The sequence below is a fragment of the Numida meleagris genome, chromosome Z, assembly GCF_002078875.1.
Source record: "Numida meleagris isolate 19003 breed g44 Domestic line chromosome Z, NumMel1.0, whole genome shotgun sequence".
NCBI lineage: Eukaryota > Metazoa > Chordata > Aves > Galliformes > Numididae > Numida > Numida meleagris.
Genome location: NC_034438.1, coordinates 61,783,417 through 61,807,734, shown reverse-complemented (window position 1 = coordinate 61,807,734; position 24,318 = coordinate 61,783,417). Strand labels below are relative to the sequence as shown.

The 24,318-nt window shown below is 39.1% G+C and overlaps 1 protein-coding gene and 1 long non-coding RNA gene across 10 annotated transcripts in view; one reads left to right on the top strand and one right to left on the bottom strand.

Annotated features, from left to right (window-relative positions):
* EDIL3 (EGF like repeats and discoidin domains 3) overlaps window positions 1-24,318 on the bottom strand; it is a 273,821-nt gene that overhangs the window by 183,408 nt on the left and 66,095 nt on the right. For 8 of the 9 annotated variants that reach the window (XM_021380111.1, XM_021380103.1, XM_021380106.1 and 5 more), the window contains exon 2: window positions 9,983-10,111. The exons of the other annotated variant lie outside the window; for it this stretch is intronic. In XM_021380111.1, coding sequence (XP_021235786.1) covers window positions 9,983-10,111 — 129 coding nt within the window. The remainder of the gene's footprint in view (window positions 1-9,982; window positions 10,112-24,318) is intronic. 9 annotated transcript variants of the gene reach the window in all.
* Window positions 12,693-24,318, top strand: part of LOC110389522 — a 34,160-nt gene continuing 22,534 nt past the window's right edge. Inside the window, exons 1-2 of the long non-coding RNA XR_002433276.1 lie at window positions 12,693-21,448; window positions 22,510-22,584. This is a non-coding gene — a long non-coding RNA (uncharacterized LOC110389522). The remainder of the gene's footprint in view (window positions 21,449-22,509; window positions 22,585-24,318) is intronic.

The following is a 24,318-nucleotide window of genomic DNA, read 5'->3' as shown; positions in this document are numbered from 1 at the left end:
GCAGGCAGCTGCTCTATTTTGGAGATCCTGGTGTGTGTGAAATGTTCATACAGTTGTGTACCAGCATATTTATTCCATTAGATCTTGATGTGTCTCAATGTGTCCTCAATTCAGCTGTTTTTATCTGCTACAGCTGTTGCCCAAGAAGACTGCTTTCTATAAAAGCCGCTGAATTATTTGCAGGTTTCTTTCTCCAGACAATGTTAGAGAACGTACCAAAGAGTAATTATCCTTGGCTGCTAAAATAAGCTCTTCACAGAATTTTATGTGCTGTCTGTTTTACTGGCACATCTGGCAAAATATAATTGGCTTATTGTACTTACTTGTTTGAAGCCAGTTCTAAACATTTCAGAATCTAGACACATCACATTGCTAAGGAAACCACTCTGATTTTTCTCTATTACTTCTATCCCTACTTCAGCCTTAAAAAACGGGACATCTTTGTCAGCTGCATACTGGAACCCAGCTGAAATGGACTTGGCTCATGGGAACAAACAAGTGCTTGGTGAGACCTCCTTTCCCACGTACCGACCTGGGGTAGGTCACATGTGCGGTTTGTCAAGTCTTGTTTCTGGAACACCATACCTTTAGCAGATCCTACATACGCAGAATTTCCAACTGAACAGCACCTGGGTAGAGACTCTACACCTCATTGATTTTTCACAGTACACCATGACCTATATGCATGGTTTTCTGAAAATATTTCTATGTAAGACTTGCCATCAGCTTTCAATCAAAACTCAATTTACTACCAAGGGCTTCACTGCTCCCATTGAAAACAGCCTGAGAAAGTTTAGCAGACTACCCTGGTCTTGTAAACCTTATTTATCTTTGCAGGTTCTCATTCTGAGCAGTAGATCTGGTAACAAGTGTTTTTACTTTGTCTTTCGAATACGACTATAATGCACAAAATCTCCCCGAGTACTTTGCACTGCTCTTTTGTCAAATGCTCTGAAGTGTATGACTACTCCTTCCTTGCCAGTCTGTCTTTTCAAATAATAAATCTATAAATGAAAAAAAAGAAATTGTGATAAGGTTTTCAGGATAGAGTTTATTTGACAAGATACTCTTCACAAGGGAGCTAAACTTTATACATATTGTGAATGATCATCTTGAGATTAATGGCATTATGTAGACTTTTAAGATTAGCCACATGCTTCAGGATGCTTTATAAAGTGTAAGTCCTGATTAAACTCAGGAGTACAGTAATCATCTTTTTTTAATTGGTAGCAGAATCCTGGTCTGTATTAGGCAGAACATGGCCAAGGGGTTGAGAGACCTGATCTTTTCCCTCTGCCCAGAATTTGCGAGATGTACCTGAAGTACTGAGTTCAGAGCTGGTCTCCCTAGACGAAGGGAGAGATGGACCTAGAGGAACAAATTCAAGAAGGAATCACAGAGAGACTGGAGCATCTTTCATATGAGGAAACAGTGAGGGACCTGGGACTGTTCAAACGGGAGAAGAGAAAGCTCAGTGAAGATCATCTTCATATGCATCAGTATCTGAAGGGAGAGTGCAAAGAGGATGGAGCCTGGCCATTCCCAGTGGTGTCCAGTGCCAGGACAAGCGGCAATGGGTGTAAGTTAGAACATAGGAAATCCTACCTTAACACAGAAAAAATAAAACCTCTTAATTTTTAGTATGGTCAAACACTGGAACAAGTTGCCTAGAGATGTTGTGGAGTCTTCATCACAACAATTACTGCTGAGGTATTAAAACCCTGACTGGACACAGTCCTGGGCAATCTGCTCTGGTTGGTTGTACTTGAAAAGACAGATTCATATTAGGTGATTCTCAGAAGTCTCTGCCAGCCTCAGCCATTCTGTGATTCTGAGACACTATCCCAGAGAATTTCAGCCTCAGTATTCAAGAAGAGAGGATCTCTTCATAAAGTATTAGCTCCAGTCTATATGAGCATGATCGTATATATCTCACAGATAAAATGTTTCACAGATCACTCAGACAATTTACTGATGCTGATTTAATATCCATTGTATTAGCAGTCTCACCAATTTTGACTTGAGATTCTTTTTCACAACAGGTTTACTAGCAATCAATAGCAAAGGCAACAGTTTTGGCATAAACATTGTACAATTATTTACAGTACTATAATTAACTGTAATGTAAAATGTTTTCAGATCTGCATTTAATGCCATTTATTAAGTCCTTCTTCTTGCGCTAATTTACTCAGTTTAGATTTCTGCATAGCATGCACTCTTCAGAGTACTCAGAAGCTAACAATTAAGTCTTAATTAATCAAATTATTTTTATTAATATCTATTGATTAACTTTCAGTAGAATTCCACATGCTATGAAAACATTTATTCATGAGTTAAGTGCCCTTACATGTGATAGTTTCTTGTTAAAATTCTTAGAGTCAATTCTACATAAAAGTGCTGTAACAGAGATGTGGATCTACAGTCACTAGACTTTGGGACAGAACACTGTGAGAAATGTCATGAACATACTGAACAGATGACAACTGCTACAGCCTTACTAAGAGGAAGCTTAGTAGTCCACAGTCATATTGCCAATTCTTATTGTAAGAGAAGTAATACAAGAGTGCACTTCAAACTTCAGCAATTACCTTGGACATATCTTCCTCTGATCCCCAAAAAAACAAGAAACAGATTATTTTACTTAGGTGCTATGTTGGTGGAGCTCCATTTAACAACTTTTTTCCATTGCTCAGAAGAGGAAATCTAGCTGTTACTAAGAACTCAGCAGCAGCAACCAATTGCTGAAGAAAACTAACACTTTCCCTCTTTCCCCATAAGGAAAGAAATCAACGAAGAGTACAAACAGGTATTACCACTAAAGCCCAGCAAGGAATAATTTGTTTTCTACCCCTCCCACTCCACTTTACTCTTTTCCAAGTCAGGAAAGCGGATAAGTCTTCCTATAAACAAATAAATACAGCTCCACTCGTTACACCACAGTTTTACCTTTATGTCAACAGGACCGCTGAAACAACTTCCAAGAAAAAATATCATAAGTGGACACTTCATAACTTCTCCAAATGTTAAATTACTCATCTTCAAAAGCAAGGCATGATGACATTTTACTGAAGAAGAACTCACCACCATATATAAAATCCACTTGCAATGAGACAGACAGTGGATAAGTCATTTAGCTTAGACATTGCCATGATAGCGATAAATATAGCCAGTTCGGGTGACACTACACATACACACCAGAGGGAACAGATTCTGAAATCTGGAGTCCACAGTCTAAATAATTACCAGTATTCTGGGCAAACTGAACTGAGAGCACTGCCTACGGGTTGAGGGAGGTGTTCACTTCCCTAGAATTATTAACAGATTAGAGCACCTGACATATGAGGAGTGCTTAAGATAGCTGGGACTGTTAAGACTGGAGTAGAAAGGCATCAGGGGAATAAAGAAAACAGAGCCTAGTTCTCCTCGATGGACCACAAAATGAGAGAGAATGGGAAGAAACAAAATTCTAGGAAATTCCATTTTAGCATACTGAGGAGGAGGGACGGGTTTGTGGGTTGGTATTTTCACTGTGTGGTTAGCCAAGCACTGGCACACATTGCCAAGACGTGAAGTCTCCTTCCTTGGTGATACTCAATCAGATTTGATACCAAAGGTGCACTTTCCAAAAGTATCCTGATGGTCTATTTGAATGCAGGTCTGGAAGGTGTTGCAAGCTCTGCTCTAATGTGCTCCTGGCTCTGTTACACTCCCTGTACATAAACTAAACATGTTCACAAGTTTATCCTGGCGAACAGCAATTGAATTTCAGATCTGGAAGACCAAAACAGAGTAATTTTAAGTTGCTCAATTTCCAAATGTGAAACATATCAATAGTCCTATGGTGTACTAGACTTAGCTGCCCTTTTCTTTAACTTCTACCTCTAGATCTCTTTGCCTATATGCACACACCAAATAAAACAAGACTAGATTTTATTTTAAACTTAAAGAACATTTTTCCCAATCTTATTTCAATGCATACAGCCACACTGACATTGCTCCCCTAGTGTAATCTCCATGACTAAGCTTCTTTTCATTCAGTGACTACTCCTATTGATTAGGATTCACATTAATAGCTTTCCTTAACAATGTGTATGAAAGAGTTTATTAATTGTATGCAATACCTGCAGGTTATGGTACTTCTGTAATTTACATGGTTTCTGAGAATTACTCGCAAGCTATTTAAATTATGTAAAGTCTGTCAACTCATTGTCTCTAAGGCAATTCAATAAAAATGTTAATTACATGTCAATCTTTTCAATCTAAGCTAAAATTCATGTTGCCAAAGATACAGGAGTGTAACTCAGGCCACAGTGTCCTTATTAGCTTTGAAAAACAGCCTACTATTTGGGAAGCACAATATAATTACCTTTTACTCTTATCTGTTTAGATAAATCCTTTTCTGCCCCATTGGAGGATGTATTGTATTGAGAAGAAGAACCACAGGGTAATTTTTCTTGCTTGCCTCTATTTTATTCTCCACCAGTTTATAAAATATTTACAATCTGTTAGGGTACACTAAGCACTGAAATCATCTGGCTGTACAAACAGGGTAATAGTATAGATCTATCTTTCAATCTCAATTCTTTTAGCATGACTTCATATATATAGGATTCAGTACAAGGAAACAGAAAATAAGGCAGGATTGCAATTTTGTTTCATGTAGGCTCAGTCAAAGTTACAGGATCAGAAAATATTGGAGTGCTACGGCAGATGAATCAGAACAACTTTCCATGGGTAAAGTCTAGGAAAGAAACCACCAACCCTGAAATAAGGTGTTGTGATCATATTGGCTTGTTTTACATTTTAACTTAATTAGATAATAAAAAAAAATGTAACTGGAGTTACATTCTTGAAACACTCATGCAGATGTCTTGAAACTTGGTAGGTCAAAGTAAAGATGTCTATGTAAGTATTTCATCTCCCTACCTTTAATCATTGTTGTTCTTTTATTACATGAATCTGTATTGCATCATTTTTTTATTTACCCAATTGAATGCATTAATGCATTTAATGCATTTAATGCATGATTTAGACTTGATGATCCTTATGGGTTCCATCCAACTCAGGACAATCTACGATTCTATCACTAAGTAAAACTCTTACTACCTCTTCCTGTGAAATCCTCCTGTCTGAGGTTGGTTCCTTAAAAACTTGTCACTTTCCAGCTAGTGTTTAGAGATCAACAATATCTTATCACCATGAGCCAATAACGTCTAAAATTGGAGTATCTAATGACAGGCTGCATTGAATACCCCACTGCATCTCATTATTGTTGTTCAGCCCTTCCAAAGGGAGCAGGATGGACACAGATTCCTTCATTTCCCTTTATTTATTCTGCCCACCATCATCTGTTCTTACTCAGTACCTCTGAACATCCTAAATACCTTCAACCAACTTGATGCTTTCAGCTACATAGGAGAATATCAAGAAACACTTCTGAGATCATAAGGACTAAAAGAATTAACTCATGAGAAAGCCAAAGAGAAGTAACCTTTGTTAGCATACTTTCTCCACTCTTACATCCACTATGAAACATTTGGCAAAAGTGATCACACAGAGTCCTGAATTCCTGGGTTCCTCTCAAGCCCATCACGCAACTGATTTCTTTATTTGGAATGCTCCAGAGTTTGAATTCATGGAGTCTAACGGACACTTTATCATTGCTTTTGTAGGAAAAAAAATGAATGCTTATTTGAAGTATCAGTATTTCAGCTGTTTATGCCATATGTGGGTAGATAATGCTGGATCAGCCTAGGGTAGAGCCTTTAGTAAAACCAGAAAATTACTTTTTCTACTGTTTCTCCCTAAAAAAAAGCGATAAAAAAATAAAGTTTTCAAAAAGTAACAGATATCTCTGAACTGATACATTTAGCATAATTACAAAGGAAAAACATAAATTAAACACTGTATTTTAACTAATATGGGAATTTTGATAAATCCCTTACTTAACCAATGTTTCCTTCCACCTCTCCCTCTGGACTGTAAACAAAATCTGTATGAGAGCTCCTCCAAAAGGAAAGCCTCGTATTTTATGATGTCTGCCCATGACGCCAGAGGTGAATATTGGTGGTATGGCAGTAGAGGTTAAGCTTTCCCACCAATATTCCATTACATTTTGTTGCCATGTGACAGATGACAGCACAGGGGCAGTCTGACAGAGCAGCATCTGACGTGGAAGGGAGTATGAAGTGAAGGTGTGTCACTGAACAAAAGCAAAAAGGCACACACTAACAGTTACTGATGTTCGCTGAATGTTTGTGGACACCAATCAGTGGATGTGAGCACAGTGAGGCGGTGAGTGGTGTGTTTCAGCAGTGACGACAGCAATGTGAGACACAAGCTATGTTCCGCACAACCATGCACAGCTGTCACACCACAAAATAAAGAGCGTCTTGATCAGCTCATCCTCATGAATTGGTAGTTTACAAACAGAACTGTGTATGGAGCTGAATATTGTCTTAAGTGTGATGGAAATGATGGTGGGCAACATCGGAACATTATGAAGTTTGAGTCAGGTGGGTCCCATGAATACTCACACAGGAACAGGAAGAACACTGCGTACAAGTTTGTCAGGAACTACTGAACAAATAGGAGTCTGAAGGTGACAGTTTCCTGGATGACATCATTACCAGTTATGAGATATAGTGTCAGCACTATGGGCTAGAGTGAAAACAAGAGCCCATAGAGCGGTGACAAGTGAATTCCCAATTGAAGACAAATCTAAAGATGCAGCCCTGAGTGGGTTAAGTGATATGCACTGTTTTCTGGGATAGGAAAGGGGTGATCCTTCTGGATTTCCTGGAACCTGGTCAAACCATCAACTCTGACCACCACATCATGATGCTGATTGAGCTGAAGGCTCAAAATTCCACAGTCAGGCTAGGGAAAAAGACAATAATTCTCTTGCAACAGGATAATATCAGGGCCCATACCAATCTGAAGTCTGTGAAGCACACTGCCAATCTTGGCTGGACTGTCCAACTACATCTACTATATAGTCTGCATTTAAGGCCTTCTAATTTCCACATGTTCAGGACAGTGAAAGATGGGCAGTGTGGGCAATATTATTCTAGCAACGTTGATGTCATAGCAGCTGTGCATAGATCACTTCCAATGGTGCAGATTTTCATGAGTGCAGCATGAAGGCTCTTGTTCACTGCTGGTAAAAATCATAGAACCACAGCCTGGCTTGGGTTGGGACCTCAAATATCATCTAGTTCCAATCCCCTTGCCATGGGCGTGGTTGGCAACCACTAAATCAGGCACTAAATCAGGTTCCTCAGGGCCCCGTGCAACCTGACCTTCAACACCTCCTGGGATGGCGTCCACAGCTTCTCTGGTCAGCCTGTGCCAGGACCTCAGCACCTTATCAGTGAAAAATTTCCCTGTGACATCTGTGTTAAATGTTCCCTCTTTTAGCTTAAAATTGAGCCTCTTTCCGTATACAAAGATGATTTCCTTCCAATTTTATATACTCCCTTTAAATATTAGAAGGTCATAATGAGGTCTCTCTGCAGCCTTCTCTTCTCCAGACTGAACAAGCCCAGCTCCATCAGCCTGTCATCACAGGAGTGGTGTTACAGCCCTCTGAACATCTTTGTGGCATTTTCTCAACCCACTCCAACACTTCCACATATTTCTCATGCTGGGGGCCCCAGTCCTGGATGTAGTACTCCAGATGCAGCCTCACGAGGGCAGAGCACAGGGAGATAATCACCTCCCTTGCTGTTGATGGAGAGCTAATGCATAGTTAATGGAGGTGACTATGCTGAAAAATAACACCTTGTATCTGAGAATTTGCTCTATCAAATAGTGTTATTGTGCTCTTTGTATCTGTTGTTGTTACCATGGAAATAAACAGGAGGCACTACTTTTGGAGTGACCTACCTAATATTCTGCCAGCATAAGTACTGTTATTACCACATACTCTACAGCTCTCTATTTGCTTATGCTTTACTCTGTTTATCAAATTCAGATTTTGTCTGAAGTGTTTGTAGAACTAAGTTATGAATATGTGTTTTTTTTTAAAGCTGTTAATACGTAGAAGTAAATTACAGTGGCAATTATCACAATACACTTAAACCTCAGATTCATCTGCTATTGGCATCCTCCCATTATGTGCAATGCAACTTTCTGCCAACAAAGTGCATGATAATCCCCAAATTTTCCTGCAGTAAACCCATTTCACTGCCATTTTATGGACAGCGCAGTACTTATTTGTAAGATAAACTTAGACCTTTCAAGCATGCATAAACACAGCCAGGAAAGGGGTAGAAAACAGGAACCAAAGGCTGCTTCTTGGTGGCTGTACCAAGGGAAAAAAAAGATATTCTTGAGCAAATCAAATGTTAGGTAATAACCAGGTACTGTGACAATGCTTTTCAGACAGAGCAAAGTTCAACAGGTGTCTGACTACTGCAGTAGATTAGTCATTCTCTCTGAGGAACTATTACACTTGCTTCTAGGAAACTTATGTCCAGGGGAACCATATTCAACCCACTCTCTTCCATAATTAAAATTGCTTTGTGGAGACTTAGGAGTCTCTTCCAGAGCATTAGAAGCGTCTCTTTTAGAAATGATAAACAAATGTGGGATCCTGACCTGAGTTCTGCAAGCCATATCTCATGACAGAGAGGGACATACTTAATCTCTAGAAGAGTGTCTTCAGGATATACTTGTATAGCTTTACTTATTATGAAATGAAAACTGCACATATTTAGGAAAGCCACAGTGTTAGGTAGGTGCTGAGTCTAGCTCTGATAGTTTCAAGAATGTATCTGTAGCAGTAAGTGCTCTCAGCTGTCGGTGCTGCCTTTTTGCTCAAGGTTGGTGTCCTACAGGACAGCTGACAGAAACAAAATGAGTGAGCTCTACTCAGCTGCCAACAACCAAAGCATGTTAGTGTAACCCCGACTGATAAATTACAAACATTGACACAAGATGTGGAATACTTGAAGGGTTGTACTGCTTTCAAATACTTTGGCTGTCAGCAAAAGAAATGTACAGAGGGCACACAAAACCTTCAGACAAGAAGTACTGCCACATAGCCTCCAGTCTAGCTGCAGTGTTATTTTCCTAATAACAACAAATATGATAGACAATGCCATCTCTTCAGTAACTCCATTCCATCCTTTTTACCTTTCTACACTAACTCCCACAACTACACCAAACATGTATGTAGAAAATACGCCTACATAAACTGCAGTGTCTGATATTTTGCTCTGCTTTGTGAACATTTACAGCTACTTCAGGAAAACACAGGAGCCTGACCAACTTGCAGTTCTTAAGCTCTACTAAGAATGATTCCATAATGAGCTGTCTATCGTATTTTCCCTTGCACTTTCACTTTTTTCCTTGAGGTTTTCTTAAAACAGAGCCCTGAACTGCTGGATGTTTTGGAGCTACCATTCATATTTACTTTCGCTCTTACTCATAAGCACATCATCATAATACATTTGACTTGCACTCTGAGTGCTCATCATCAACTGCAACTTCCAGCTAGATGATTGTTTTGACACTCAAACAAGTGGCTACTATGTGTTACACCGATCTCTCCTACACTGTTTTGTAACTTCTTCAACTAATTGCTCTTTCCTGACTGGACCTAGCCATTAAACTATTAGAAACCAAACTTTAAATGATCATTGACATCAGCTAGAATGTATACAGAAATATCTAATTAGAGTGATCTTTGAGAAATGTTGGTCCCTTTAAATTACCATTATGATCTTTTCTCTTTTTGAGGTAAAGAACTGAACTTTTCTGGGTGAATACATTTTGCAGATATACTAATCAGATACACGTTAACAGCCTGTTATTTACAATATAGTTATCTATGACACAGAAATAATTATGAGACAACAATAACAAACAGTGGAACAACCACAGCACTATACAAAATGGAGTGGACAAAATCACTGGTCGGTTAGCCAGAGACTAACAAGGTATTCATACCATTCCATCAGTTGAAGTTTGCACTTACCAACCTCCACAATACTAGAACAGTTAGGATCTGTGAAGCCTTCAGGACACTCGCATGAGTAGAAGTCATCATTCAGCCCTGACAGACAGATGCCACCATTTTTGCAGGGACTGGAGTCACACAAGTCCCCTGTGGGTTAAGAGAAGAAAAGATTCTCATACAAAACTCTGCAAAAGTTACGCACAGCTTCTAAGTATGGTAGACTGTTGATGATTCAGAACGGAGACCACAGGCTTTGGATATATCATCATCTGTTCCAGACATATGGACTCCTAAATCACTCTGTAGGACGCAAAAGGCTCACGCATGCCACAGTGTTTCTGCTGAACACGGACCAGGCATTTAGGCCAGCAGCATGCTTTTATGTTGATTTTGTATCAGTCACTGGAAGACCAGTTGTACGTGACTTCAGGATAAAGATCATCAGTGGAAAGTAAAGCCACTGAAGTATTTTGAGCAACTTAATTCTAATAGTAAGGTTACACCCAATTGATGATGTTTAATCCAGAGCTTTACATGTGGAACTGTGCTTCCAGAGAGGCTTTCACTTCACGCAGTGACCCATCAACACCACAGCAAAGATTTGGGCATTCACACACCCCCTGTGTTCCTCCACAGTCCCCTCTACATCCCAAGGAAGTTCATGTAGTTCTTTGACGACTCATTTGTTCTGATTGCCGAGTCAGAGTGAATCAGTTACAAAGCAAGCTATGCTTTGCTTCAAAACCATGCCATGATATGAACTAGCTGTGCTTCAAGACTTCTTTGGACGTGATCAGCACAGGCACAGTGGGTAGTTTTAATCTTCCTAAATAAGGCCAAACTAGCAGGTTTTGCTAATCATTTAATTGTTTTTCGGTGAAGACAGCCTGCTAAGGCAATAAGCATCAAGGTGATCAACAGCAGAAAGATGTAAACTCCGGAAGATGTATCACAGGGCAGCTTCATATGCTCAGCACTTGAATGTGTTTTCAATACTACTAGTATGTGCAATACATTATCAAACAGTATTTGAAACTGCCTTCATGAGGAAATATAAAACACCCTTACAGAACCATAGCCTCTTGCAGTTCCAGAAATGTACATCAGCTGAAAATATCTGAAATACTTGTTTTGTCAGTTTGAGATCTCATCTAACGTTTGTGAGTGAACAGCCTTGTTGATAGCTTCTATTTTCCAGCAACACAGGTACCAAAACATGATGCATTTTACATTTCCATTCCAGGAGAACAATAAGGTAATTTTGTGTCCAGTCCCCAGTCAGATAATTGGAAACAATCCCAAAGAATGCCTTTCGCGCAGACTCAATTTTGTACTTTTTCTCAGACATTAAAATACACATTTAGATGATTTTTTTTTACTATCTCACACTTACTCTTGTAAGACAGATTTGTGAGATCTATTATCTCCGTATATTAATTTTGCAATATAACATGGCATAGTATGACATAAGCCATAGGAATATGTGGGAAAACAAAGACTAATCCCCCACTTCGACTAACAAAAGGCCTTGGGACACATGACCAAGGGGTTGTTACACGGGTATAAAAGGTTGTAAGCATGTCCAATAAAGGGTCTTCATCCTGCACTAGCAACAGAGTCCATGCCTCAGTTGCCACAGGAATACATACCACATGGCTTAGCAGCAGATCTCCAAAAGGGAATTTCCTAACATTTAAATGTACTCTGCCAAAATATACTAGTACCTGGTACTTCAGATGTTCTAAGTATAATTATATGGTGTCTAAATTTGTGAGTCACTCAAAGTCACTGCTACTCATAAATGCAAATTTATGTGTTTTTTTCCCATATGATTTTATTTATTACAAAATTGTACCATTCTACAGGTAACGCATTCTATTCTCGAATATTGCTGTTGCTATTCCACAATATGATCAGTATCATTTTTAGAAATACCAACAATTTGTGTACTAGTCTTGTTTTGCAACATTTTTGCAAATGCAACTTTGAGCAACATCTACAGATGGGCAATTATTAAAATCTAAGTAGTATCTTATTTTGTATGCTTTTTGAAATTGAAAATTTGCCTTTTCCCATGCAATTGTAGAATGAAATATACAAAATCCACTTGTTTATGTCAGTAGTAGTAACATTTTAATATGTTTTGGACTACAGTGATAGTGAGGAGGTCCAAAATATTTTCCACGCCTCACTGGCTCACAGACAGAAGATCAATGCCTCATGCGAGAATTTCAGTCTAACAATCACTTAAACAATTTAACTGATGTACAAAACTTTCTCTATAAATTCTGCACATCCGTGGAAAAAAAAAAATACTTAGTTTTTTTGATTGACTGTTAGTTTTTCAAATTTCTGTCAGGTTTAAATGACCTTAATTACACAGTGATTTGTCATGTGTTCATCTTCTTGGTATTAACATATTTATCTTGAAGATTGTCCAGCTAAAGTTGACATACAGCTATTTGAAAAGAGTCAATGGCACCCTTCTACTTCATATGACTAGATATAACTAGACATTATTTTTCTCCCTCTCTGAATTTAAACAAGTGAAGACTTCTCAGCTTGAGTGCTCATTTCATTATTTGGTCTGCCATGGATGCTTGTTTTAGAATTTATGTGACTTAGGCATCTGGTCACGCAAGAATAATCGCTATGAACTGACTGCTCTGAAAACTGTATTCCCCTGGCCTTAATTAAATAAATAAATTAAATAACACTGGGAAGGGAAACACTTGTTATGTTAATCCATATGGATATTCTCATTAAAATGAGAGGGAACACTTCTCTTATTTTTTTTTCCTGACTTCTTGTTCCCTTGATCTCATTTATGCAACATGAAAAAGAAAGATAAAAAGATAAAGTACTTTTTTCATCTGTATGTTGTATATTGATTGACAAACCAAACAAGTAGTTAATTTTCCACTGTAGTTCCAGAATTTGAAATCTACTACAACAAAGTGTTTATGTTTAGCTGTGTTCTTTCCATTTCTCTGAAAATTTGTGTGGGCTTTTTAAATCTGAAGTGAACTAACCTTACCTACAGTTTAGAGGTAATAAAGCAGGTGTTATCCTCTAACAGTCATTTATTTCCATGTTCTGGAAGTAACAGCACTAAGTGCTCTTCTCACCCAAGCACCTTGACCCAAATTCTATTGTCAGTTACTGGTATGAACTTGTTGTTGTCATTAAATTACATCACAGAAATAAAATGAGTGCAGCACTCTAAAGAAAATTGGATATAAATAATATTTTTGGAATAAATCCTGACTTTGGTGGAAACAATTTCCATCTTTATTCATAGGTAACCATCAAACAAAGAACTCTGAACTCTCTATGCATAATGAATATTTTACAGCAAAATTCTGTTAAGTTTTAATCAATTTTACAGTTACATTGTGTTATTACTAGTGTTTGCATTTACTGCTTATGTCTCCTACTTCTCATGGTTTTTTTTATTTCAGTGGAAGGATCTGGTACCAAGTAGGGTTCACAACCATCATAGTCAAATCAGGACTAAGATGTCCTATCTGTACTCAGAATTCGTGAACACCCATGTCTGAAAACTCTTGCAAAGACACTAAAATATCTAATATCTATGCTCGCAGGGAAGTAGAACATTCAACTTTTTGGTCCAGTTATCAATGACATCAGCAATCAATGTATCTGTACAAGAAAAAAACCTTAACTGTTTCTAATCAATTTTACAGTAGGATTACAAATGGCATGTGCCTTTGTTTCATGTTACTGCTTTAAATGACCATTTGTCTAGAGTGAGACAAGTTTAGTTTATTACATTTTTGTTGTTTTATAGTTGTGTTAACAAGTAATGAGCCTGCAACTGCTACAGCTTTTGGAAAAAAATCACTGGAATGTCAGAACATCTGCAAAGACTGTCAAAAAAGACAAAAAAACACAATAACAATTTTTGCAAGCCTGTATCATTCACATAACACTAAAGAGGGAAAACACATACTCTGGACAGGCATAGCTGAGATAAAACCAGCATGACATCAAATATGATGCTTTCAAAGCATTGTATGTCTGAGCAAGTGCACAGACACAAGCAGTGATTCTGTAGTTCTAGTAATTCTAGACATAAAGTCTCTGCAAACTTGCATACTCAAATTAGTAAAACTCACTTAAAATGTTAGCACTTTTATTTATGACTTAATTCCTGTGAAATTGAGCAGGACAAAATAAATGTCACCTTTGAATCAACAATATTCCCCTCAATTTACATTTTATGCCTCTTGAGAGGCCATTTATGCTGAAATATTGAACACTAATTTGTTATTCTACTCACTTTGATGTACAGGATTTGATTTTAAAGGCTCTGCACTTAAGAAGAAAAGCCTGTATGTGTGCACTTTGTTTTAAGAAACTGATTAAGGGATTTGTTACCATTTAAGTACTGTGTTGCACATGACACAGCCTTTAACACAACAGTACTTGCAGAATTTAACCACAGAGTCACTGTAAATGGGAATAAAATAAACCCAAGGAAAGAATTATATCCTTAGAGCAATACTTATGTAACTGTACTTCGAGCTAGTGACTTGCCACAGTGGAAGAGAATATGCTGTTTGCATGCAATTCTATAAATTAAAAAGACATGATATGCAGAACACTGCTATTTAAAAATAAAAACAGCCAAAACCAACATGAAAAGCAAATCACAGCATACGTTATAAAAAGGTGTTTTGAAAAGGGTCCAATAAAGAATACAGGTGTCAAGTAAAAAATTCATATTTTTCTGTGTCTGGTTAAACATGCACCTTCTATTATGCAGCAATTCAAGCATTAAGTTATGTCTCAACATTGTGTATACAAAATTCGTTCTACAAGTATTGCTGCCATTATTTCACCCCAGGGAATCTCTCAGACTGTAAAATCTAACCAGGTCAAACTTTTGAGATTTGGTGCAGGATGTGTAAAACAGAACTACGGAAAATAAGCTTGCTTGCTTCTCCACAAAACTGCCAGAACTCACAACCACTTTGAATTTACCTCTTCCAGGGTACTCTTCTTTGAAGCTTCATGTTTTATATGTAGGTATATAAAACACATGGGTGTATACGTATAGTTCCTCCTTTTTGCATGATACCCAGCAGGGATGAGTTAAAATAGTAATCTAATCCAAATTATCTCAGGGCACACTGCACTGAGGAGCAAACACATATTTAAGAGAGAAGATTATTCATTTTCAGGATTTGTTTTTAAGTTTTTTCTCACATCTTCAACTTTTCAAAAACTTTCTTAAGGCAAATAATCTCAGAGTCATTTGACCATTCCGTCTTTGGAAAACACTGTTGGTTAAGAATAAAAAAGCAAGATGGAAAGAATAAAATGAAGGTGGACATACATACATGCCTGACATCCATATTTTAATGAAGAACTCTCCTCCTCGAGGAACCACTCTGTAAATCTATACCAATCCCTGACATATCTTCACATAACTACTCTTAAGCCATACTCTTTCAACAAAATGCTGAATGTATGACATTTGCTCCTTTCCACAAGCAGGTATCCACTGGTGGAATAACAACTGCAAAGAATTTGACAAACTTTACATTTTCATACAGAGTACTTTTTGATCCTGTAAGGCCCCATAAACTGCTATATGAAGCTTTACTGAACAGTGCAATACTTTGCTTGACAGCAAAGGACAACCTGAAAGAAGGAATTCAACTGCTGTGTATAAGTAATGCAGCACACCATGATGGTAGCAGTCAGCTCATCAATGCTTGACAAGAACAGAAATTCAGAGTTTATGGATACAATTTTTGTGATATGAAGGCTAAAGAAGATGCACTGTGCAAACCAAGAAGCACCATCCACAACCACAGGCATGCATTACTTTGTAAAGCACTCAGTTGTTTTGCTGTAAAATTACAGAGATCAGTTACCATTACTACTTGCAAATCAATTTGCTATCATAGGTCACTAATGACTGCAAATGAATAGAAGAAAAAAGAATCACTTAGTCTGTTCCTGGGACACAACTATCTGGCAAAACCTCAGGTACAGTGTCTTGAATCAGGCACAGGAGATGCATTTGAGACCTCATTCACAAACTCATTAGCCTGAAATGATTATAATTTTCCTCAACTACCTTTTAAAACACAGAATGATAACTGTTATGGATTCTGGCAGAAGTGCTACTGTAAGAAACATCTGCTTGAAAAAATGAAAAAATATGTCTTAAAAAAATTACAGACTCATAAGACTTCAGAACTGGAAGGAAAATATTGAAAGAAGAAGAAAGGTAGCATGTTTGGGAACATTTTCTTCTGTAATTTAAGATTACTGCACATTCTGTGAAATAGAAAGTGTGTATGAAAAAGCATTCTTATTTATTATTTGACATCCTGTAAATTAAATATACCTATTAATGCATTTAGTATGTATTACATATTGAAGTAGTGAGATTTACAAAAACTTAAACTGAGGTAAACATATAAATACTGCAGGATTCCATGGAGATGGAGATACCCATCAAAACAAAAGGCATGACAAAACTGGGAGGTAAACAGTTGCAAAGGCAATGAATGTTACAAGCTCAGGGTGTTACTCACAGATGCTGTTGGATAGGTACACCATCCTTTACCAGTATGCTACATAGTGGGTGCTACAGAGCTGACACATTTGCTGACACCATTGATAGGAAGAACCGGACCCTTGTTTCCTACCTAAAACAGGAGCTATATTTTTATTCAATTCTCTATACTGCTGCATGAAATATAGCTTATTTTAAAAGCTCTCTCTAAAGAAATAAAATGAATAGCTGCTCTCTTTCATGAGAATAGAACTTGTTCCTAGGAAGAAATCTCCAGTTGGCACCAAACAATAAACAGCCCAGAAAAAAACCCAGTCAATAGAAATTTTGTCCAAGGAATAGTACAAATAAGCCCTGGTCTTGAACCCCAAAAGAGCAACTAAACTTCAGAAGAAGATTGAGAAACTACTTGCTACCACTAGCAGATTCACGTTAAAATCAATTTTCAGAAAAAAAAGCTTTAATAGCTTTCTGATTTACAGAATCATCTGTACAGTGCTCAAGTTCAAATCCATTTCCCCACAGCTGAACCACTGTTTAGAAGTAGAACAATAAATCATATTAAAGATACACCTGTGTAGAGATGCAAAATGTGAACATAAGAACAGATGAGCTCTGCAGCTCTTTTAAGGAACTTGTAAACTGCTACTCAGATTCAATGGTGAGGCAGCTAATTTGCTTTTCCTATGGTAAAAAGAGAACTGAGTAATTAACTTGTATCTCTTATTATTTTAAAAAGAAATTAAAGTTTCTAGATATCTGTAGCTAATGTGCTTCTATTCTGCCTGCTTTCTATGCTGATTTGGTTATTATGCAGGTAGAAGGTTCGGCTAACTTCCTAACTTAAATACACATGGCAGATTGCTTGCATAGTTTCAGAAAATGAATAACTGGCTATCACAGAATCAGAATCACAGAATCATAGAGGTTGGAAGCGACCTCTGGAGAACATCTACTCCAACCTCCTGCTAAGGCAAGTTCCCCACAGTAGGTTATGCAGGAAAGTGTTCAATTCCAGTGCTCTGTCACCCTCACCGTAAATAAATTTTTCTTCACGTTCGTATGTAACTCCCTGTGTTCCATTCTGTGTCCTGTCACTGGGCATCACTGAAAAGAGGCTGGCCCCATTCACTTGACTCCCACACTTTAGATACTTATAATCATTGATATTTATAACCATTGGTAAGATTTCCCCCTCAGTCTTCTCCAAACAGAGTAGTCCCAGGACTCTCAGCCATTTCTCATAAAGGAGATGCTCCAGGCCTCTCATCATCTTTTTGGTCCTCTGCTGGACTCTATCCAGTAGTTCTCGGTCTTTCTTGAACTGAGGAGCCCAGAACTGGACTAAGTACACCGGATGTGGCCTCACTGGAGCAGAGTGAAGGGGGATAACCTCCCTCAACCTATTGGCCACAGTCTTTTTTAATACATTTCAGGATACCATATGTCTCCCTGGCCACAAAGGCACACTGCTGGTGCATGGTCAACCTGCAGTCTATCACGACACCCAAATCCTTCTCTGCAGAGCTCCTTTCCAGCAGGTCAGTCCCTTACTTGTACTGATGCATGAAGCTATTACTCCCCGGGTGTAGGACTCTACACTCACCCTTGTTGAAATCCACAAAGTTCAACTCTCCGTCCCAACTCTCCAGCCTGTTCAGGTCTTGCTGAATGGCAGCACAACCTTCCAGCTGTGTCAGCCGTTCCTCCCAGCTTTATATGACCTGCAAACTTGCTGGGGTTACCTTCTATCCCTTCATCCAGATCACTGATGAAGATGGTGAACAAGACTGGACCCAGCACTGACCCCTGGAGAACACAGCTTGCTACAGGTCTCCAACTAGACTCTGTGCTGCTGGATCACAACATTCTGTACTCTTGACAGTCAGCCAGTTCTCAGTCCACCTCACTCATCTATTCCACACTCCCTAAACCTGTCTATGGGGACGTTATGGGAAACAGTGCCAAAAGCCTTGCTGAAGTCAAGGTACACAAGATTCACTGCTCTCCTCTCATCTACCCAGCCAATTATGATATTGTGGAAAGTTGGTCAAGCACGATTTTTCCCTTGGTGAATCCAAGTTAGCCACTTCTTCTCTTCCATTTACTTGGAAATGAAATCCAGAATAAGTTGTCCCATCACCTTTCCATGGACAGAGGTGAGGCTGACTGGCCTGTAATTTCCCAGGTCTTTCTTCCTGCCCTTTTTGAAGACTAGACTGACATTGGCTTTCCTCCATTTTTTCCTGGAGGAAATGAGAAGCACCACTCTCATTCTCCATGACTTTTCGAAGATGGTACAGAATGGTTTGGCAAGCACTTCTGCCAGCTCCCTCAGCTCTTATCGGTGCATCTCATCGGGGCTCATCGATATGTTTGTGTTGAGTTTGCCTAGATGATCTCTGACCAAATCTTTCTCAACCAAACAGAGGAGTCTCTTTTTCCAGGCTCTCTGGACAGTATGGGATGTCTGAAGGTCAGTCTTAGCAGTAAAGACTGAAGCAAAGAAAGCATTCAGTGGAGAAGGAATGGTTACCAGGACACCCACTTCATTAACCAGTGGGCCCACTTTTTCCCTACTCTTACTTTTGCTATTGATATACTTAAAGAAGTCATTCTTATTGTCCTTGACCTCCCTTACCAAATTTAATTCCAAGTGGACCTTAGCCTTCCTCAACACATCCTTGCATGTCCTGACAACATTCCCGTATTTCTCCCAAGCGGTCAGACCCTTTTTCCACATGCCATAAGCCTCTTCCATTTGAGTTTTTCCACGACCTCCTTGCTCATCCATGTGGTTCTCCTCTCATCTTTGCCTGATTTCAAAATCTTACGGATGCACCAATCTTTAGCTTGGAGCAAGTGGTGCTTGAATGTCACCCAGCTCCCTTAGGCCCCCTTACTTTTCAGTACTCTAACCCACGGGTATCTCAGAGTAGGTCCTTGAAGAGGTCAAAGCTGGCTCTCTTGAAATACAGTGTTGCAATCCTACTTATTGCCCTGTTTCTTCCATGTAAGATCCTGAATTCCACTATCCCACAGTAACTGCATCCAAGGCTGCCTCGAACATTCACATTCCAACTGGTTCCTCCTTGATCTTACAAACAAGGTCCAACAGCATACCTCTCCTCACTGGCTCCTCTACCACCTCTGTCAGAGTTATCTTCCACTTCCTCAACGGCGCATGCCTGGTGGTTTCGCTTTTCAAGACATTATCAATATGATTGAAGTCCCCCATGAGAAACAGTGCCTGTGGTCATGTGGCTACTTCCAGCTGTTTGTAGAAACCCTCATCAACTTCCTCCTCCTAATCAGATGGCCTGTAGTACATACCCACAATGGTGTCATCTGTATTAGCTTGCCCCCTAATTCTTAGCTCCAAGCTCCTATTTGCTCATCATTCATTCCTAGGCAGAGTCTGATACATTCAAGTGGCTCCCTCACATAAAGGGCAAATCCATCACTTCATCTTGCTGGCCTGTCTTTCCTAAAAAGTATAGCAAGGAAAGTAGCAGTATCACTAACTCCAAATATCCAGATCTGAATTGGATGCAAAAAGCTACAGAACATAAATCTCAGCATAAAAAAAAAAAATCATGATTTTATCACAGGCCTCATGGAAGTCGAGGTAGTTGCTTCTTTTTCTGAAAGCCTCAGGGATCAAGAGACTGTGCATACACACTACAATGAAACAGTACCTGTAACTTGTATCTGTGAATTGGGACTGCAAAATACTAGAGTGAAGTAGGCATAAATTTTTCTTTTGAGTTTTTCTTGTCTAGCAATCTAGAGAGATGCACCAGCTGATTTTCTAAAATCTAGGATAGCATTATGAAAACATAACCAGATTTTTATAATCAGAGAATTTTCATTAGAATACTACTGTAGGACTGTGCTGAAGCATTAATCCTGGGTGAAGATAAAGAGCTATCTTAAGCTTTGGATTTAGTCTAGTAGTACAATACTGTAAAAGTATGTCCCTACTTTCAGGGCTAGAATACAGTCCTCAAGTAATGCCTTCAGGGATTAATTTCTATCATAATAAATCCCCTTCTGCCTTAAAAAAAAAAAAAGTATAATCTCTTCCCTTTCTAAAGGTCTATAGCCTGAGCTACTTTATTTGAATGTGAAAGAGCAGTAGGTCACTGTACTTCAGCACGCTGTGCTACATGCTTTTCAAGCATCTGAAGGCTGACAATATGAAATACAAGCAGAAATAGAAAACAGCTTAAAAAGTAAATTCTTCTCTCTTTTTTAGGTTACAAAGAGTTCATTTGTATGTCAACTGGCTCTTCAGGGAAAAAAATGAACTATTCCTGTCAATTCAAATCATTATTAGTAAGAAATGGATCAGAAGTGATTAAAAGAGGAGTACGGTTGTACAATGTACTCCTGAATATTTCTGCAACTTCTGGAAAAGATTTTGTGCACTCACTGTGACAAGGATTTGAGGTATGCCACCACACATGGAGAGATTGTTTCACTGGAGGAAAAGAGATGCGTTCTCCTATGCTGGCTGACCAACACCATCAGTTTCAGATCACACCCAGCCTCTGCTGACAGGTATGACGTTTTTCTATGCAAGCAAGGAAGTAGATGATGAATGCCTTTAACGTAGATACCTGGACCCCTAACAATACAACCATTCACAACATAGCTGGCAAAAAGCTGGCAAAAGAAAAATAGCACAGTTGTACCCCTCATATGCATATACTGGCCTTATGTGGCAAGGATATTTAGTGGGGGTGCTGCAGGGATGGTCAGTGTGAGCAGAGCCCAGCAGTGCTCCATGTCAGAGCAGAGCAGCTCCAGCTGCTCCAACAGGGACCTGCCACTGCCAGAACTGAGCCGTGAGTGACACTGCGTGTGCTCTGGGAGAGCTGAGTTAAGGGAGGAAACAACACAGTGTGACAGCAGCTGGGAGAGGGGTAAGCAATGGGAGAGAAGTGGCCCTGCATGCGCTGAGGGCAGTACAGGAAGAGAGCAGGAGCTCCAGGCACGGAGCAGCAGCTCCCTGCAGCCCAGGAGAGGCCCGTGGTGGAGGAGGCTGTCCTCCTGCAGCCCATGGGCACTGCATGGAGCAGATCTCCCCATGCAGCCATGGAGGAGCCCCCGGTGCAGCAGCGGATGCGGCCTGGGGGAGGCACAGCTCGTGGATACCCCCGCAGGAGCAGCCCCGGGCCGGAGCTGCAGCCCGAGGAGAGCAGCCTGCGGTGCGGCAGGAGGGCGGGGGGAGCTGCTGCCAGTGGGGACCGTGCTGGAGCAGTGCCTGAAGTGGCAGGGGCAGAGTGGCCATGAAGAAGCACCAGAACCAAAGCAAGGTGGACAGACCCCATTCTCCTGAACTAATGAGGGTGGGTAGGCAGAAGAAGGTGTACGTGGGGAAGGTGTTTTTAGTTTGTTTTCAGTTCTCACTGCTCTAGTCTGTCAGCAATAAATTACACTGATCTACCTATGCTGAATCTGGTTTGCTTGAGGCACTATTTCATGAGCAATCTCCCTGACTTTATCTCAACCCTTGAGCCCTTTTTAATGACATTTTCTCCCCTTGCTCCTTTGAGGAGGGGGAGTGAGAAAGTACTGTGGTGGAGTTTAGCTGACCATCAGTGTGAAACCACCGCAGCACTAATCTGATTTCAGCTGTGAGTCATATCTGCCATGTTGGCAGACGTACCCACCAGTCATCAGCACGTGAACCAACCAACCAGTAGATCTGCACCTGTTCAGATTTACAGAGTGATCGATGTTTATGAAAAGGGAGAGAATAAGAGCTTAAGTTGGGGCATTCTGTACAAGGCACTTAGGTTAAAGTGTTTACCTATCCATTAAGTTGTGTTTTGCTCAATTAAAACTTTGAGAAACATAGCAAATCATGATGTGAATATATTGTCATTTCCAGTTACTTGTCCTTTGCTTTCAAAGCTGATCAGGGATTATGAGTGGTATTTCTCAGGTAGTATACTATTCCTATTTCATGCTTCTTTTGCAGATCTCCTGATACAGCTTTGGGTATCTCCTGGCAAAAGGACTTTTTGCAAAAGAACGAACCACATCAAACTAAAAGGTACTTTACTTGTTAAATGATCACTTTTATACTGTTAAAATCTTTCTGATTTTCTCCCACTTTTTATGTCTCAGTTTTACCTTTCAATTTCTCCTTTTTTTGTGTGTGTGCCCCACCTTCTCTTTGGTTCATTATTTTGAACCACCAGAGTATGTGTCGATGTATATATACACACACATACACTTAGCTATATGGTTACATAGGCACTATATTTATGGAAATAAAAATGTTTTTGCTTTACTTGCTCTATATTTGAAAAAAAATCAGACACTGGTTGCTAAGCAATTAGTCTCCTCAGCACTGGCAAATTTATCTTATCCAACATAAATCCAATTTTGAAAGCTGAGCAATTAAAAAGTCATCATTAACTGCTTTTAAAACTCATTACATTCACTATATCCTTCTACCTTCACTAGAATGGTATAACATAAAACAATATGAATTCTGAACATACTCTCATTACTGTTTGGAAAGTATTCACTTATTTCTAGTTACTTCTGTTTTTTTATACACACTCTTAAACAGTTTATTTGGTCACATTTTAAAGTGCCAACAGTACTGGAGAAGTGGGTGGCACTAACTATCCCAGATTACATAGCTAGCTAAAATGTAGAACATACAAAATGTATTACTCACCTTTCAAAATTCTGAAAAATCCTGTAAGTACCAGCTGCATCACATAAAAGTCTTTAAATATATCTCTACATATATACAAAATACATTTATTTATATTAAAACATCCACTTTCCTCTCCATCAAAAGTTTAAAGACAAGTAAGAAGAATGCAGGAGTATTCTGTTTTCAAATAATACTCCAAACTGCAAAACATATTTGAAAACAGGACACCTGAAGCAGTTGGCATTGGCTATGTCTGAATTAGAAAACTGCTGGGAAAAGCAGGAGTGGATCAGTATTTCGAAGTTTTCAGTGCTCAGGCTTCTGTATCTCCATTATATGAAGCCTGTGGATTTTGTTACAGATTTAGTACCCCAAAACCAAGTCACTGGATCCGATCCTTGAGTACACGAAGGTCTTAAGGGGCATTTGGTATCCATTAGAGCAGAGCTTGTAAATTGAAGTCCTCAGAAATTAATGTAGCTCACACATACCAGAACCACTTTGCAGAGTGAGTTGCAGAGTACTTGGAAAGGAAGTACTGGATTTGGAGGCAACCATGTGATTCACTTCCAATGCTCTCTGGCATCCCTGAAAACAACTTTAACAGAAATGCAGGCACTGAACACACTTTCCCACTGAAATTTTTCTCTACCAAGCTGTTCTTTTGTACAATACTAAAAAGATGAAACCAAAATATTCGCAAGTTTCCATTGTTATAAACTGCCTAATCTTACTTCATTCACTTCATGCATTTTTATTGGCTACAGAGATGTCTAAATCCATCTCCATAACTGTTCTGTCACACAAAAACAGAAATGTCACCTACAGAGATAGAACAGTATTGCTGGTTTTCATCATTTTCTTTCAGACTGTGTAAGACAGTGATGCTACTGAACACATTCAGAATAATAATTAGGCAATGAAGATATGTGCCCCTCCTGTGAAAAATGTGAAATAATAATGGCATTAGAACTGTCAGCTACAATAAAGAAGCAATTTTGTTTATTTCAGATGATGCAGCTAGCAATAACATTAGAGCTCTGTGGATGCATGATGCAAACTCCTTTGATAATTTTTGCAAAGAATTTCTGGAAAGATGTGCAGATATATTGGTTA